Here is an 18,263-nt window from a genome sequence, read left to right as displayed (position 1 = left end):
GCATTGGATTGCACGGTACTTCAAAGAATACCATAGTACTACCATGGTACATATACAAGAAAGCATGGTGCCACGTCAAAGTACTATATACTTTTTGTTATGTAACACAAATGCAAATAAATCACTTCTTTGGGTAACATAAAAAGCACTCAAAAACACACCTGGAAATGATAAATAATATTAAAGTGAAAGATGTTTAAGGCTGGAATTAAAACTGGGACAGCTATAAAAGCCGCATAGAAGTGAAAATAAAGTCGAAAGTGTCTTACCAATGAGAGCATATGAGCTGCGCAGATGAAACTCAACACAACTCTCATCTTCGTTGTCTAATGAACGCGACGCGCGATGTCATGAAGCGCTCAAACGCAAACATTCAGATTTGTTGGACGATAACTTCAGGTGTTTACTGTCAGGACATGTTTCATTGCTTATCGCGCTCTTCCGTGTGTGAGAATGACAGGTGTGTTTGTGCGTGTCACTGTAAACGCCACACTCCCATTATGCGTTGACGCACCTCATCTGCACTGCCAGCGACGCGACGCGACTCAGGCAGAACGCTACTGACCAGTTTTCAAGAAATGTTGAGTGGCAGAAAGAAGATTAACCTTCAGCAGGTGTTATTCGTCCATCCCAGAAGGTGGTCAAACTAAATGTTGTACAACTTTTTCGTCCAAAGAACCCCTGTTAGACGTCTCTTAATTAAACAACTACAACAACAAATAAATCACAATAATAAACGTATGTTTAATTATTAATGTAGCTTACTTTTACATATTTTATTATGATTATATTTTCGAATGATTGTCTATTTATTTGTTATATTTCAGTTTTATTGCTGAACAATAAACAAATTAGGATTTTAATTACATTTAAATATAATCCTTTTGCTAAAGTTTAAGAATGTATTCCTAATGTGTAATCTTGCCATTTTCCAGCAATAAATGAAAACATTATATCATTAATAAACAACATTTATAATATTAAATGTCATGTTGCCAAACATACATACTACTGGTAAATAATACTGGATCATTTAAATTTCTAAATAATATATTTGAAATTTATTTGAAATAGAAATCTTTTGTAACATTCTAAATGTCTGTACTGACACTTTTGAATAATCTTTCCTGAATAAAAGTATTATTTTGCAATAATATTTACTCCAGACTTTAATTCCAAATGTTATTTTTTTCCACAATTATAAGTAAATGTCAATTCAAAATTATGCCTCTTACTCCTTTTTGTAGTATTTCATAATGTACTGTATGATAGGCCTACTGTATTTTTGTAGGCTTATAAGGTAGAGTGTTAGTGTAACAAAAGCACAGCATCATAAAAAAATGCTATGCTTGGAAAATGAAATGTCATGGTATCGTCAAGCTTGGGTTAAAAGGCTTACTTTGGCATTTTCATGCGTTTCTGGTTGAGTCAATCACCGAATAATGCTTATATAAAGGGCTTCTGAACTTTTGGATTAAGACTGAACTTTGAATACAGACATCAAGTGGATTGAGAGTTGGATATTTTATTCTGGATTTATGGTACCCATTGTTTTTGCTTTTCCATAATAGTGAAGTCTGGATCAAGAACAGTGGCATATTTTTTTTTTTTTGTTTCAACAGCCTATCACCACTACAAGAAGATGTAAACACCAGGAATGCAATTCTGAAGCAAACCAGGACTTCTTTACCAACAAAATGACCTGTAGGAATGATATAGGCCTATAAGAACACAATATTGAAAAGAAAATTGGCCTGAAATGTTTTTGGAGTTCATGTCATACAGTGTAATCATTGACAGAGTTACAATTTATTGTATAACCACACAATAGTTTATGGCTTTGCAAGATGTATGCGGCTTGCACAACCCCCCTCTGTTCCCTCAATGGAGCGCTCCATTCTTACGGTCCTTTATGCCGGAAGATTCCACTCATATGTCCGGAGGGGGGATTCACGGAGAAGCTTTTTCTACAAGGCTGCCTGGGAGGGGCGGTTTGACTCCTTTGGAATTTTACATGCCGATATCTGAATATCTCACAAAGAGCCCTATAAACTTTGGTCAAACTAGCCTCAGCTCAGCGCCGAAGAATTTACTGAATATCGACCATCTACATCCCTCACTGCCGTCCATCTCTCTCCCCCCTCCCACACCTTGCCCCATCTCCCCCTCCGTTCCGTTACCGTTCACTCTCTCTCACGGCACCACAACTCTCGGCTTCGCGTTCCAGGGAGGTGTGATCGCCGCAGCCGACACGCGTTCAAGCTGCTCGGGGCTTGTGGCTTGTCCCGCGTCCCCGAAGGTTTTACCTATCCACTCTCACCTGGTCGGCACTACCTCCGGGACTTCGGCAGACTGCGCGCTATGGAAGCGCATCCTGGCACGCGAGCTCAGGCTGTACCAGCTTCGACACCACCGCAGGCTGTCAACAGGGGGCGCCGCTAAACTGCTGTCCCACATGCTGCATCCATTCAAAGGCACGGAGCTGTGCGTCGCAGCCACTCTGTGTGGATGGGATGGAGAAGGGGAAGATGGAAAAATCGAGCAGCCAATTACAGATAAATACGAAAATATTTCAGCCAATCAAGTGACAGCCAGTGATTCGCGCGTCCAATCAGCAGCAACCACTTCTCAACCATTGATAGCTGCTTCTACTCAACAAGTAGTCCAAAATCAATCGAGAATATTCGGCCCACGGGTTATTTATGTTTGCAGTGACGGGCTGCGCCTGAAAGGGGAGCTGTTTTCTGTGGGCTCGGGATCTCCGTATGCATACTCGATCCTGGACAGCAGCGTTAACTGGGGAATGAGTGTACAAGAGGCCACTGCCGTCGCCAGGGAGGCTGTGTTTCGCGCCACTTACAGAGACGCGTACTCTGGCAATAATGTAGATCTCTACCATGTTACCGCCAAAGGGTGGAGGCGCAGAGAGAGGGAAAACTTAAAAGAGGAGTACTACAGAGAGAAAGAGAGGGAGAGAAAGAGGATGGCGGAGAGAAACGCTGAACAGAAAGCAATTTTGAAGTGTGCTGACGGAGAAATAGTTTGAGGAGAAACATTTGGAAATATAGTAGTCAACATCTGAAGTGGATCAAGAAAGTTGTCTTAAGACAATAACATGGGTATTGTTTTGGTTTTAGGACAACTTTGATGAAAGGTATTGATCAACGTCAAATGCTGACTACTGTATATTGATTTTGAAAAACTACAAATACATACATGTGTTGATAATTCAGTTTTTGATGTTTTACATTGCGAATAGCCTATTTCTTAAAGAACACTTCATTTAAGAAATCAATCATGTTGTTCTAAAATAGTATGATTTTTCTGTTTCTGCTGAGCACAAAGGAAGATATTTAGCATATGATTGTAATTGTCTTTTGTGTGTTAAAAATAATAAAATAAAAGTGAAATTATGAAATTATGTAAATGATTCAAAATTTACATTTTTGAGTAAACAATATGTTTGATGACCCCACTTTTTTGACCACTTCGAAATTACTTACTGATAAAGAATGTAAAGTCAATTTAGAAACTTTGAGTGGAAATGATCAGTATAATAAATAGAGTTATGACATATTGATTAAACATTTTACAGTGTATAAGGCTCTCTTATTTGTATTCCCAGTTACAGTAATTCAGAGTCCCTCTTAAATGTCAGAAAATAACAACAAAATATATATTTTTGCGCAAATACTGTGACACTTTTAATAAATCACAAACTCTGTTTCTATAGCTTAAGTTTTGTACTGTAATTCTGTATTCTTCACATTTGTTCATGAATTCATGCTGTAATAAACCAAACATCCATTGTCAAGTGAATTTTTTCTCGACTTCTCCAATGCCTGATTTCACATTTTTCAGCTGAAGGCTTAAAAAGCAGTTGAAGGCTCTGGAGGTTAAAGCATTACAAGACTCCTATAGGAAACACAAGGGATCACTTTTTTTTTTATGTGTGCAGAAAATCTCAGTGCCAAACTGATCTCTTCATTGTTTTAATAACTCCCTAAAAATTAATCATTTGCTTTAAAAGTTTACATTTCACTTCCATCATTATTTTGCATCCCAGGAAAAGGCGAAAACATGTACTGTATGTAGGCCACAAATAAAAGGGTTACACAATGTTGTGTAATTTTAAAATTTAATAACATTTATACAAAAGTGTTTCTTTTTTATTGTTTTACACTATATATCAACGTTCATGTTTCTAGTAGCACAACTGTGGACATTTTGCTATGTTGTAGCTTTATGCTAAAATATTTTTATTCCACATCAATCTACAATCTAAACCCTATAATAACAAAAAGCAAAAACCAGTGTTGATAACTTATCAAATTTATTAAAAAGGAGAAACTGAAAAATCACTGTGACATAAGTATTCAGACCCTTAACTCAGGGCTTAGTTGAAGCACAGTGCTTACAGGCTATAGTCCTTTTGAGTTTGACGCAAGATTTGCACTCCTGGATTTTGATATTTTCTGTCATTGTTATTTGCAGATCCTCTCAAACTTTGTCTGGTTGGATAGGAACCTCGTTAGAAAGCCATTTTTAGGTCTCTCCAAAAATGTTTGGTTGGGTTCAAGTTTGTCCTCACTGATATGAGGTCCTTTTTACACCTATTAAAATGAGTTTTTGTCAATCTGAAGACAAGTGGACAATGAGTTTTTCAACTTTCTACCACTTCTACAGGTGGTCAAAAACGTATTGGACTGGATTGTTTTCGTAATCCCTATGATGATGCCACCACTACCACCGTGCTTCATCATTGGGATGGTATTGTGGGTTCCTCCAGACATTACACTCTTAAAAATAAAGGTGCTTCAGAATGATTTTTATCTAAATGTTTCCATAAAGAACCTTTAACATCTAAAGAACCTTTCTGTTTCACAAAAGGCTCTTTGTGGCAAATAAGGTTCTTCAGATTATAAAAAGGTTAGCAAGAAATGGTTCTTTAAAGAACCTTTGACTGAATGGTTCTTTGTGGAACCAAAAATGGTTCTTCTATGGCATCGTTTGAAGAACCTTTTGAAGCACCTTTATTTTTAAGAGTGTACGTGTGGAAATGAAGTTCAACACAACAGACAATCTTGTTTAGTTGCTTTTTTTCCAATTCCAAGGGGGCCATCATGTGTCCTCATTATGCCACTCTGCCATAAAGTCCAAATTGGTGAAGTGTTGCAGTGGTGTTTGTCTTTCTGTAAGTTTCTTTTATCTCCACAAATGATTTCTGGAGTGACCATGAGCTGTTTGGTCACCTTATCAATGCCATTCTATCCAGACTGCTCAGTTTAGCCATTTGTCCAGCTCTAGGGAGAGCCCTGGTTCATCCAAACTTATTCTATTTAAGAATTATGGAGACCAATTGTGACTCTGGACCACAAAACCAGTCATAATGGTCAATGTTTTAAAATTGAGATTTAATCTGAAATCTGAATAAAAAAAATTCCATTGATGCATTGTTAGGATAAGACAATATTGGGCCTAGATTCAAACTTTTTGAAAATCTAGAATCTGGAGGGTGCAAAAAATCAAAATACTGAGAAAATTGCCTTTTAAACTTACAGCTTATGAAAGTCAAAAATACAGTATCTCAAAACATTAGAATATTTCCTACACTGTAAAAAGTTTTCACCAGTTTCAACTTAAAAACTTAAGTTTAGCAGCTGCTTTAAGTGTTTAAGTTAAATCAACTTAAGTCATTTAAACTCACAAGTTATATATAACTAATTTTTACTGTAATAAGTTAAAATGACTTGTAGTTTTAAGCTGATTTGACTTAAAAGCAGCTGCTGAACTTAGGTTTTTAAGTTGAATCTGGTGAAAACTTTTTACAGTGATAAGATTAACCAAAATAAGGACTTGCAAAACAGAAAAGTTATTTTAAGTTACTGGCTCGGGGCTCCTTTAGCAAATGACAGCATCAGTGAGGTCAGGTGTGGCGTGGAGGTGATTAGCCTGTGGCACTGCTGAGGCACAATATTGAGCCTTCAGCTCATCTGTATTGTTGGACTGTTTCTAATCTTTCTCTTGAAAACATCTCATAGATTCCATATGGGGCAGGGTTGGGGCCATTCATGAATTGAATTGTGAATGAATGGTAAATTCCAATTCACTTCCTGGGATGGAATTGGAATTGGAATTGCATGCAGCTGACAGCAAATGGAATTGGAATTGAATTGAAATCAAGTAAATTCCACTAAATTCCACTTGAGTTGCTAAATAAAATAATTTGACTTGATTTGCTTAATAGTTTATAGTACAGTTTATAGTATATTAAATATTGTAAATCACATAAACAACAAACATATAAAATAAATAGAAAGTACTGTATGTTTAGTATGTTAAGCATGATCATTTCACATGCCAGATTTCAGGAAATGATGATAATTCTATGCAATAAAAAGTGAATTAAATACATTAATGAACATGACTCATTTTTTGTGAGTTGAGACATATATTTGGTGCTAATCATATATTGAATGTATAGTACATCCAGAAACGTATCACCACTGTCATTCAATTATTAATTCATGATGTACAGTTCTCATTTTTATTTACTTGCATTTGATCAACTCTATTTCGTACATTACTTGGTATTTGTAAAGCATCATAAATAAAGTTCAAATGTATGTCTCTAAATGCAATCACAAATAAATGCTCAGAAACAGCAACAGAATCAATCAAACAGAATTCAGTGGAATTTCCATGAATTGAATTCCACTTCCTGTAATTCCAATTCAATTCCAACTCTGTTTCCTGTAATTGTTGTTCAATTCCAATTCCATTTCCTTCTTTGAATTGGAATTGTTGAGTTCATTCCTGAATTGACCCCAACCCTGATATGGGGTTCAGGTCAGGCTTGTTGGCTGGCCAATCAAGCACAGTAATATCATGGTCAGCAAACCACCTGGAAGTGGTTTTGGCATTGTGGGCAGGTGCTAAAGTCCGACTGGAAAAGAAAATCAGCATCTCTATAAAGCTTGTCAGCAGATAGAAGCATAAAGTACTGAAAATCTCCTGGTAGACGGCTGCATTGACTTTAGACTTGATAAAGCACAGTGGGCCAACACCAGCAGACGTCATGGCACCCTAAATCATTACTGACTTCAGAAACTTCGTGGACTTCAAGGAACTTGGATTCGGTGCCTCTCCAGACTCTGGGACCATGATTTCAACATGAAATGCAAAATTTACTTTTATCTGAAAAGAGGACTTTGGATCACTGAGCAACAAAGTGTTTTCTCTTAAACCCAGGTAAGACATTGCTTCTCTTTCTTTTTCCTGAAGACGTCTGAGTGTGGTGGTTCTTGATGCGCCAACTCCGGCTTCAGTCCACTCCTAGTGAAGCTCTCCCAAGTGTTTAAGTTGGTTTGGCTTGACAGTGTTCTCAAGCTTGCGGTCATCCCTGTTGCTTGTGCACCTTTTCCTACCCAATTTCTTCTTTCCAGTCAACTTTGCATTTAAAATGCTTTGATACAGCACTCTGTGAACAGCCACCCCTTTTGGTAATGACCTTCTGTGACTCACTCTCTTTGTGGAGGGTGTCAATGATCGTCTTCTGGACCATTGCCAAGTCAGCAGTCTTCCCCATTATTGTGGTTTCATACCCGGAATTTATACTGTAGGGATAGTATTTATTGATACTCAAATGTAAATATTGTAATATTTTGAGATACTGGATTTTTGACTTTCATGAGCTGTAAGCTCTAATCATCAAAATTAAAACAAAAAGAAAACGTTTGAAATGTTTTACTTTGCATGTAATGTATCTGATGAAAGTTTCAGTTTTTTAAAAAAGTTACAAAAATGAACTTTTTCATAATATTTTTTTAAGGTGCATCTGTATTTGTGGTAGGAAATTTACAAAATATATTCATGTAGCATGACCTTTACTTAATATTCTAATAAAATCAAGCCACTTAGATTAGATTAGATTAGATTAGATTAGATTCAACTTTATTGTCATTACACATGTACAATCTAACCGATTGGCTTGTTTTTTTCCTCTGATAAGGATTTTTAGGTGTTAGACCTCATATAAACAGATGTGCACTTTTGGTAAATTTGCAAAGTCACCACAAATCTGTTTTTGAATAATAACACTAGTTCTTAGAAATGTCCTTGTATGGTTGGTTCACTTATAGGGCACTTTAGTCTTACATTTATTTTAGCATCTACATTGCTGTTCTGCCAGCCTATGCAGTGAACACATGTTCAGCACATGTTGAAGGTGTGGCATCTCATTAGAGATCTAAGTCATAGTAAAAGGGAACTCACACTCACATGAAACCGGTGTTGGCACCGCACACTACAATCAACAACTCAACAAGGAATACATAGAAAGTCAGACAACCAGACGAATCAGGTCTGTACATGTTTGCTTCTCAAAATAATTCTTTAAAGTAATGTAACACTGGTAACATCTGGGATGCTTTCATGTTTCTTGTAACTCATGACAATACCAGGTAAATAAAACAATCGAGATTATGAATAATATTCAATAAATCAAAAGAACGAGATGAACCTCTGCTGTGTAAAATGACATTTACTATAGAGTTATAGAGTCATCGACATGCTTCTAGAACCTTCCTGAAGAACGAGAAATGCACCTGTTCAAGTAACCGGGCCTATTGTCTAACGGTGGGTGAGTGAAACCAGTTTTTTTTTTAACATCCAGTGGCATAAATTAATTTAAAAGTGCTAAAATATATTGTATGTCAGAACACTGTAACAAACCGGGAGAATAATAACAATGCCAACCTGATTTCATGAGAAAACATGAAACTATTTTACAAGCTGTCAATTCAGAATGAATTCATATGATGTGATTTTTATGTATAGTGTTGTTTAAGAATCTGTTCAATAGCACTCAAATCTTAGCGGGAAATGGACGCTTTTAAAATTCCAATACCGAATGGTATCGCGGTTGGTATTTCTGACCACACTATCTTGTCCTTTTTTTAGGTTTTAGCTAGATAGCCTTGTCCACATTGCCTTTACACGTTTACCTTGATGTAACACATTTACTTGACTATTGTTAGTGATAAAGCTGGGCAAAAAAAGCTTTTGTTTAAAAGGTAAAAAAAAATAAAAATAAAAATAAAAATTATCCAGATGAACCAAAGCATGTGCATTTGTAGTATTGTGGAAAATGTAGATTTTTTATATACTGTGTGTGCATGTGTGTTTGTGTAAAAAATCTTCAAATATATTGTTGCATTTTAAATATTTATTTGCATTGTGTTAAATGGAAGAAGTTAAGAAAATAGTTCATTAAAAGACATTACTCAAGTTATTCAAGTTTGTTGTACTCAAGGTAATCAGTTGCCACAAACTGTTTAAGTTTAGAGCCACATAATTTTAAGTATTGTGAAATTAAAGTGTTTGAGTTAAGTGCTACTCAATAATATTTTGTTAAGTAATACTAATACTTATTGAGTTTATCTAACTTAATTTTCTTAAGTTTTGTTAACTTAATACAGTGGCACAGATGATTAAAAATCATAATAACTTATAATATTTGAATAGACTTGATGAAAACTTTTAAACTGTAATCAAAACGTACATTACAAAGTACATCAAAATATTTTACCTCTGAAAACAGATTTTTAAGTTTATTAACTCAAAAAAGTAAGGTAATCGGTTATGTTAACTTATTAGGGTTTACAGTGTATGATTAAAAAGATAGATAAGTGAAGGTCCACCACATAAAATGTATGAATGAGATTGTACAAATTATTTAGCCACCAATTCAGCAAAGTGTAAAGTGGTTACGAATTTCCTTGAGAATGTGTTAACTAATTCATTAGGTCTACCAGTTTAGCTCTTAATTTAAATTGATTTCCACTTTCATACTCATATGCTCAGAGATGCTAGTCATTTTTTTATGTTTAAAGGTTTCATATAGAACCAGCAAAGTTCAGCTAGATATAATATGGAGAATAGGAGAACAAATAAATTAATTCATGATTTATTTCAGTATAAGATCTGATATGTTTTTGTTTCAGTTTTGTTTTCAGGTTATTGTGTGGGGTGATTTTTTTTTTTTTTTTGATAAACAAAGCCTAGACCAGCTAATCTGGTTGAGCTGGTGACTTTGAATGACCTCTGATGTATAAATGTTTTGAGCATTTTTTGGAAGTTTGCTATACCCCTGCTGAAAACAAACAGCTAATGCCTAGGCTGGTTGGCTGGTCTTAGCTGGTTTAAGCTGGAAGTAGCTGGTTTTAACTAGTGGTTTTCCAGCCTGACCAGCCTGGCTATGCTGTGACCAGCTAAAACCAGCTATGACCAGCTAAAACCAGCCTACTGACCAGCTAAAACCAGCCAACCAGCCTAGGCTGGTTTTAGCAGTTTTTTCTCTAGGGACAAGAGCAGTCATTAATGTTATTAATCCCTTGTTTTGATGCTGGGATGCTGGTTAGGTATATTTTGCTGGTCCAGCCTAGGCTGGTTGGCTGGTTTTAGCTGTTCAGCCAGCCTGGTTTTAGCTAGTCATAGCTGGTCAGTAGGCTGGTTTTAGAAGGGTTTTGGCCACTTTCCCAGCCTGGCCAGGCTGGTCACCCTGCTGAAAAAACCAGCATATGCTGGTTTTTTCAGCAGGGCAGGCTGGGAATCCACCAGCTAAAACCAGCTAATTCCAGCTTAAACCTAAAACCACCCTTACAAAAATGTCCTGTGGTATTCCATATGATAACACATCAAAAGTACCACATACGATTTGTGTGGTAATTGTGTAGTATTGTGTTGTTTTTTGGGAGATTTTACCACAGAATTTTGTTGTACAGTATGTAATATTCCTGTAATATTCTTGTAGTAATGTGTGGTATTATTTTCAAATTTTTTGTAGTACTTACCACATGATTTTGTTGTACAGCATGTAATATTCCTGTAATATTTTTGTGGTAATGTGTGGTATTCATTTCACATTTGTATAGTATTTACCAGAGGATTTTGCTGTATACTATGTAATATTCGTGAGGTATTACTTTAACATGTCTACCACAGGATTCTGTGTTGTACAGTATGTAATATTGCTGTAATATTCTTGCGTTATATAGCCATATTTCTGCAGTAATAATAGGAATTTCTTGTAATAAACCTGCGGCCCTTAATTGTTATATTTTTGGAGTACTCTGTGGTATTCCTTCAACCTTTCAAGTGAGGGTACACTGTAAACCCTGATAAGCCTTAAAACATTGAGTACAAGTAACTCAAACTTAATGACTTTTATTGAACAGAATTTTCTTAACCGCTTCCATTTAACACAGTGAAAATGAATATTTAAAATACAACAATATATTGTTAATTGTGGAAAATCAGTTTCTACACACTGTAGAGTTTAAACATTTTCCACAATACCACAAAACTTTTACAACCTCAAAATGCAAAAGCATTTCATTAACAAATATCAAATGTAGATGTAATTTAATACACCTTGATAAATTAAATACAAGTCTTTTTAACCTTTTAAAACAAAAGCGTTTTTGCCCTAAATTGCCCAGCCTCATCACTAACAAGAGTCAAGTAAATGTTTTATATCAAGGCAAACCTGTAAAGGCAATGTGTACAAGGATATCTGGCTTCAAACTGAAAAGGACACGACAGCAGCAACAGTAAAATATCAAAATGCAAACACTTTACAAAATGATTTCTTGTTACATGTTTACATTCAATAACTGCTGTTAGTGATAAGGCTGGGTGCATATATAATGCCAAAAAATTAGAGCAGACAGTAATTGTGCAAACAAGTGTCACCCGTTCAAAAGATGAGAATCCCTTAAGTCAGCTGTGTTGCAGTTTGAAGCGGTTGGCCAAGCCCAGGCCTGGTTCTACAGGGGTCTGAGCAAAAACACTCTCACTTAAAGCTGTAATAATAGCATGCTAGTGGAAGAGATCTAGCAAACTATCCCCGGAACATCTCCAAGATCTGGTTCATCTGACTCCTCCTGAATAAAAAAAAAGAGAGAGATACAAACAGAAATTAATAACCAACTAACCAATATCAAGTCTAACATCATGTTTATTTATACAGTGTGTTATTTACACAACAGGTTGTGTCAAAGTAACTTTACAGTAATAAACAGGGCAATAGTGTGTCAATAATGCAAAGGTTCCATGTTGCAGCAAAGTCAGATTGCAGAGAGCAAGTGCCGTGTTAAAAAGTTTAAGTAGTACAAATGTAATGATAACACTTTACTATGCAGAACATCTCTCAAAAAGTTTAATCTTCCATCAAAAACATTACAGTTCATTACTATGTAAACCTACCACAAATTGTAATGCAGTATTGTACAGTAAAACTGCAACGCTCCAGTAATGGAACTCCAGTCTTACAATTATTCCATAAGAAGACTAGAAACAACCACATTTTTTTCAAAAGCCTTCTTAAAACACATTTAAAATATATATAAAACACTTACTTTGAAACCAGTGATGACTGATGTTGAAAAGTTAAGAGCACAGATCCAACCTTCCTCAAGAGTCTATTCCCGCCAGCGCCTTCATCAGTTAATAAAATATCACAAAAGTGTAACTCACTTATTTCAGAACCAGATGTCAGCAGAAGATCAATAGGTTCATTCTACACACTAAATTTTGCTTCTGGATTTGTATTTGGCCATAAAATCACGATTATAACATTAAAAATCATATTTTGCCAAAAGTTTACCATGTCATACTGAGGTATCAGTTTTTGCCACATAATTCCTAAACCCTTAATCTGTTGAAAGCATTTTATTAGCTCTGTTACAGACAGATACCATTCTATTTTTGGGGTGCAGAACAAACACACAGTCAGAAAGTGTTATATAATTTAGAGGAAGGGAACATTTTTAAATTATAAAGAAAGTCCATGGTTGGCCTAAAAAAATTATATAAATATTATTTAAAATAGTAATACAACTAAATAAATAACAATGACAGGGAAAAGGTTTGACATCTCTAAAGCATTTAATAATAAAAAAAAAAATAATAATAATTTTGTAATTAAGTTAAGTGTGTTTTAATCTCCATTGTGGGGACCAATTATTCACACAAAGAGTAAAACCTGAATTTTTGTGACTTACAGGTATGGACCATAGTCGGGCAAAATGTGTCTAAATGTGCCGTTTCTCAACCAGAATCGGGTCAGATCCGCAGATCCAAAGGCTAGCCAAATCCGGCAACCATTGCTGGGCCAGAGCCGGCTCACTTCTGGCCAGCCGGCACTCAGCCGCAATTCCGCTATACCTTTGCATTCAAAACGCGATAAACGACTTTAAGACGAAGTACTCCTGTGATAGTGCACAACAACAAAAAGTGCTGTAGTAATCCTATCATAATTATCTCTGCTTCAAAACTTTGGTTTTAGCATACAAAAAAAAAAAAAAAAAAAAAATACAAAAAAATACAAAAAAAAAAAAGAAAAGAAAGAAAAAACACATAGGCCTATACCATCTAATGGTAAATTCTTGTGATGCTGTACAGTAGAAAAGTGCTATGGTAATCCATCGTATTTAGCTTGTGTAAGTATTACCACAAAAGAACAACAGAAAAACCACATATAGCATTTAATGGTAAATTCTTGTGATACTGTACAACAGAAAGTGCTGTAATAATTCTATCATAATTATATCTACTTCAAAACTTTGGTTTTACCATACAAAAAAAAAAAAAACATATGCCATTTGATGGTAAATTCTTGTGATACTGTACCGCAGAACAGTGCTATGGTAATCCTGTCATATTTAGCTTGTGTTGTATTACCACAAAAAGAACAACAGTAAAACCACATATAGCATTTAATGGTAAATTCTTGTGATACTGTACAACAGAAAGTGCTGTGGTAATCCTGTCATATTTAGCTATGCTCATTTGTTGTGTGGTAAATTTATGTTGTACTGTTGCAGTACCACAGGATTACCACTGGACATTTTTGTAAGGGTAGCCATCGAGCTAGGCTGGTATTAGCTGGTTTTTTTTTCCAGGGTAGTCCCTAATTTAGCAACACTGTTAAGCAAAGCAAGCTGATGCTAATCGTCCCAGTGCCAGAGCAATACTGCCAGTGTGAAATTGGTTTTATCCTCAGAAATTCACATGATTTTTTACGATTAGATTTGACAACAGGAAGTGAACAGAAGTGATCTAGATGTTAGCAAAGTATTAATAAATTTTATTAAGGATGTTTAAGTATTTGTAACTTTTAAAAATACCTTATAACACAAACGCTAACTGAAAACTCAAACTCTGTTTGGATGGAGTGCTAGTCAGGAGCATGAGTGTGTTAGCAGGTTTTTAGCTTGCTAACTGTTAACCCAACGGATAGCAATCCTACTACTATAATCACGGTAGTGCAAACAAAACGTGTTTATAAAACTGCAAGCATTAAATTAATTTAATTTGTATTCATCTTTGAAGCTGTTATCAACCACATCAGTTTTGGTTCTCGGAAGTGAGTTAGCTAGCATGCTAACAGTCAGTCTTTGCAGCTGCACAGAAATGAAATACAGCTCTGAGTATTAAGTTAACTTAAAGAAGTGGCGCAAACGGCCACAGACAGACGTACAGGGATGAAATAAGCATCAGAAAGCAATGGTCATATGTAATACTGTATATTTATTGTGTTCAGGCTTTAAAGGGATGTACATTCACCAGGATGGCCGAGTGGTTAAGGCGTTGGACTTAAGATCCAATGGACATATGTCCGCGTGGGTTCGAACCCCACTCCTGGTAATGACTTTTGACTTTTGCATCCATCATATAAGGATCGAAGAAAACTGCAGCACAGAATACGTCAAATAAGAACATCGAAAGAAACGCTGAGAGGAAAAGAAAAATGTTTAATCGCTGCTCATTGAATGCAAAACATTCAGAACGGAAAAATGTTGTGATCCGCTCTGGATGGATGGAGAGATGAAGATGAAGCGACTGCTGCTGACCAACACATGCATAATGTCCATAAAGTAGGACACAGCAGGACACACATGAAAGAACAAATAAGTAAATACTTTAAAAAGGACTCGACATTGTGTTAAATGTGTGGGCTTATACTGCCTCCTGTTGGTAATCATGTGGTAAATACAATTCAGATAATATAATGTAATGGTTTTGCAATATAAGATGCATACCAAAGTGTACATTAATATGACATGAGTATATGTATGTTGCTACAGGCCAGGGTTAATATACAATAATACGTTTTCCGTGGATAGTCGCGGTTTTTAACAAAATTATTGCATTTGCAAGTCTAAAATGCTATATGCCTAATTAGATATACTTAACTTCCACTGTCAAAAAGCACAAACATAAAATAACATTTGAACCGTAAAAACAAAAAGTTGTGATTACAGTATACAGTATATTTGTGAATATGAAAATATAAATTACAATTAGAACATGTAAAATAATTGTTAGATACAGTTTTACTTAAGCTTATATGTTTTTTTTCTTTTGTAGTGTGTTTTTGTTATCTGTTTGACATTTACTGGCTTTAGTCAACTATTTAAACCAGTTAGCGTGTGATTGTTAATAATTAACCCATAAGGACCCACTGTGACGCGGGTGTCACAAACAATTGTAATTATCTGGAAATGTCTTTTTAAAGCATTATCCCTTATTTTCAACTCAGGAAATCCCAAAGTGACACATAAGTAACATCCAGGTTCAGTCACATGAAAATGTGTGCATTTTTTGTTGTCATGGCAACATTTCCAAAATGGTGGACTGTATGGTGAGCACATGTTGCAGTGTCAGCAATTTTTAAAGATGCTTTTTTTTGTTACTAAAGGTATGTTTCAACCCATTCAACTATTCTAATGTTTTAATAACACATCCTAGATTACACTTACCCTGATTTTAATACATTTCTTGAACAAACTGATATAAAACAAGTTACAAAGATATTGTGGTGACATATACGTCACATCGGGCTGTTACCCTTAAAACAATAGGTGGAATTTTGATGTGACATATTTGTCACATTAAGAAAAATGCTAATAAACTGCTCAATTAATTTAGCTGATTAAAGTTTTTTAGTGTTATATATTTTCTACTGCTCATTTCAAAGAATATATTAACAAAAAGAACATTTAAAATAATGTCACATTAAATAAATTGTTAATGAAATGTATTTTGAAACTTTTTTTATAGTTACAGTTTTATTGCACAATATATAAATTATTGCAATGTTATGTGCATGTTTAACATGTTGACCTCCAGTGTGAGGTAGTTATTTATTTTTATTTAGTTCAAGTTATGAAAAAAAAAACATGAACAACCATATACCAAAAAAGGTAGAATTCTGATGTTTCGAGAGAGTTGTTGTAAAATGTAATGGTCACAGTTATGTAGCTTTGAAATATGTTATGGAAAAGCAAATAAAAAGAAAAAAAATGTTATGTAGCAAATAAAACTGACAAAATATAATTTTTTCAATTCTGAAATAAATGCCCAATGTGACATATGTGTAACATGAAAAAATTATTATAAACGCCCAATGTGACATATATGTAACATTACAGATCTTTCACAAAGAAGGGTTGCATTTCAAAAACAACTGCAGAAACATGTTATAAGTGGTCCATTTGGTCTGTATTATATGCCTCATAATTTTCCTATAAGGAGAAATAGGTCCGGGTTCTTATGGGTTAATTACAAAACTTGGGAATTAGGTTACAAAAATATGAAAAACCCAATTTGGCCTGAACAAAAAAACTTACTATAATGTTTAAATTAATAGATAATTGTAAGATTTCACTTATGTTAGTGAATGTCCGTTTCATTTTGGAAGTCCCTTTACTCTAGGTATAAAATATTGCATCTTTTTTGGACTGTAAATGTTTATATAGTGCTTCTAAAATATATTGTTGTTTTTAAACAGATACATGTATGTAATGTGGCAGTCCGTTTCATCCAGATCTTATAAATCAGACTGACCCATGTTTGTGTTCTGTCTAAAATATAACCAAATAATTAAAAAAATCTCATTTAATACACATGACTACTTGGATTTTTGTCAGACTATTTTCCTTTCAAATAAATGCTTTATCTGATCAATATCCACCTTACTCTTTAACGCGGAAAGAAGCCAATGGGTGAGACTTCCGGTTCATTAGCCCCTATAGGGAAGAATAACAACATGCAGTAAACGGTAAAACTGTTAGCACTACAAACCAGTGTGTTCATAAGTATAATACATTCAAATAATATAGTAAGACACGCCAATTTGCAAAATCAAGCAGCAAAACCATCTGTTTTGCATAGTTAAAAGTAGCTGGATGCAGATGAGACCGGAAGCCACACCTATTAAATTTACTCATAGCCACGCCCACTCTTACAGGAAGAAAAGGGTGGATAGTTGAACTCAAGTTTTGGTCATATTAAAATTTAAATGTAAATATTTGGTCAGTAACATGTGTTTTTTTTTTCAGTGACTTTTCGCAAATATTAGGCTATATGAAGTTTCTGATCCAAAAAGTCCACGGAAGACAGCAAAACAAAGTTAATGCATGTTTGAACGACGAGCGCGTCCACAAGCTTCCTCACGGGGACGCGCTCGTCATTTAAACCATTTAGGTTCAGTCTGTTAATAATAATTACAAAATTTAGGAATTAGGCTACACAAAAATGTGAGGAACCAAAATAGGCCTAAACAAAACCTTAATATAGATGTTTACATTAATAGATATTTAAATTATGTTTTGACCACGGGATTAGTGAATGTCCCCAATTTAATTTTTGTAAATCCGTTGTAGGTATAAAATATTGCATCTTCTTTGGCCTGTAAAGGTTTATATATTGCTTCTAAAATACATTGATTACAATACAATACAATAGAACTGAATTGTTCAGTGACTTTTCGCAAATATTAGGCTATAGACCTTTTTCCTGAGTAAACGATGAGCGCTGCCATTACGAATTCTAACTCAGATTGAATGCTTTTCTGTTATGGTTTCCATAGGAACCCATTCAAATAGCGTCCATCTGTTTTAATGTAGCCAGAGCCATAAAAAGAAAACATTTTAATAGGTTTAACATTAGTTTATTAGCTCGGAATATACCCTAATTTGACTAGAAACAATGCAGACCGGAAATGCAAAGCATTCTTTCAGTTAAGAGTCGGACTTACTTCCGTGTTCAGGAAAAACGTCTATATGAAGTTTCTAAAAACCAAAAATCCACGGAAGACAGCAAAACAAAGTTTGGATGTTGAGGTGTAACGCTGTCATTTGAACGATGAGCGCGTCCACACAATTCCACACGGGGACGCGCTCGTCTTTTAAACCAGT

At 35.0% G+C, this 18,263-nt stretch overlaps 2 protein-coding genes and 1 non-coding gene across 3 annotated transcripts in view; 2 read left to right on the top strand and 1 right to left on the bottom strand.

The window, feature by feature from the left end:
* LOC141290521 (protein sel-1 homolog 3) overlaps positions 1-440 on the bottom strand; it is a 42,842-nt gene extending 42,402 nt beyond the window's left edge. Inside the window, exon 1 of the mRNA XM_073822648.1 lies at positions 270-440. Coding sequence (XP_073678749.1) covers positions 270-317 — 48 coding nt within the window. The 5' untranslated portion in view covers positions 318-440. The remainder of the gene's footprint in view (positions 1-269) is intronic.
* Positions 441-1,642: 1,202 nt separating this feature from the next.
* psmb11b (proteasome 20S subunit beta 11b) lies at positions 1,643-3,995 on the top strand. Its single transcript, XM_073823688.1, has one exon. The coding sequence runs from the start codon at positions 1,835-1,837 to the stop codon at positions 3,044-3,046; it is 1,212 nt and encodes a 403-aa protein (XP_073679789.1). The 5' UTR covers positions 1,643-1,834; the 3' UTR covers positions 3,047-3,995.
* A 10,631-nt stretch (positions 3,996-14,626) lies between these two features.
* trnal-uaa (transfer RNA leucine (anticodon UAA)) lies at positions 14,627-14,709 on the top strand. Its single transcript has one exon. It is a non-coding gene; the product is annotated as a tRNA-Leu (tRNA).
* The last annotated feature ends 3,554 nt before the right edge of the window (positions 14,710-18,263 follow it).

This window comes from Garra rufa, chromosome 18 (genome assembly GCF_049309525.1).
Source record: "Garra rufa chromosome 18, GarRuf1.0, whole genome shotgun sequence".
NCBI lineage: Eukaryota > Metazoa > Chordata > Actinopteri > Cypriniformes > Cyprinidae > Garra > Garra rufa.
This window is presented reverse-complemented; position numbering and strand designations above follow the sequence as displayed.

Bases quoted from the DNA above. Each gene is read 5' to 3' on its own strand.
- psmb11b (XM_073823688.1), top strand. From the start codon at position 1,835: ATGGCTTTGCAAGATGTATGCGGCTTGCACAACCCCCCTCTGTTCCCT.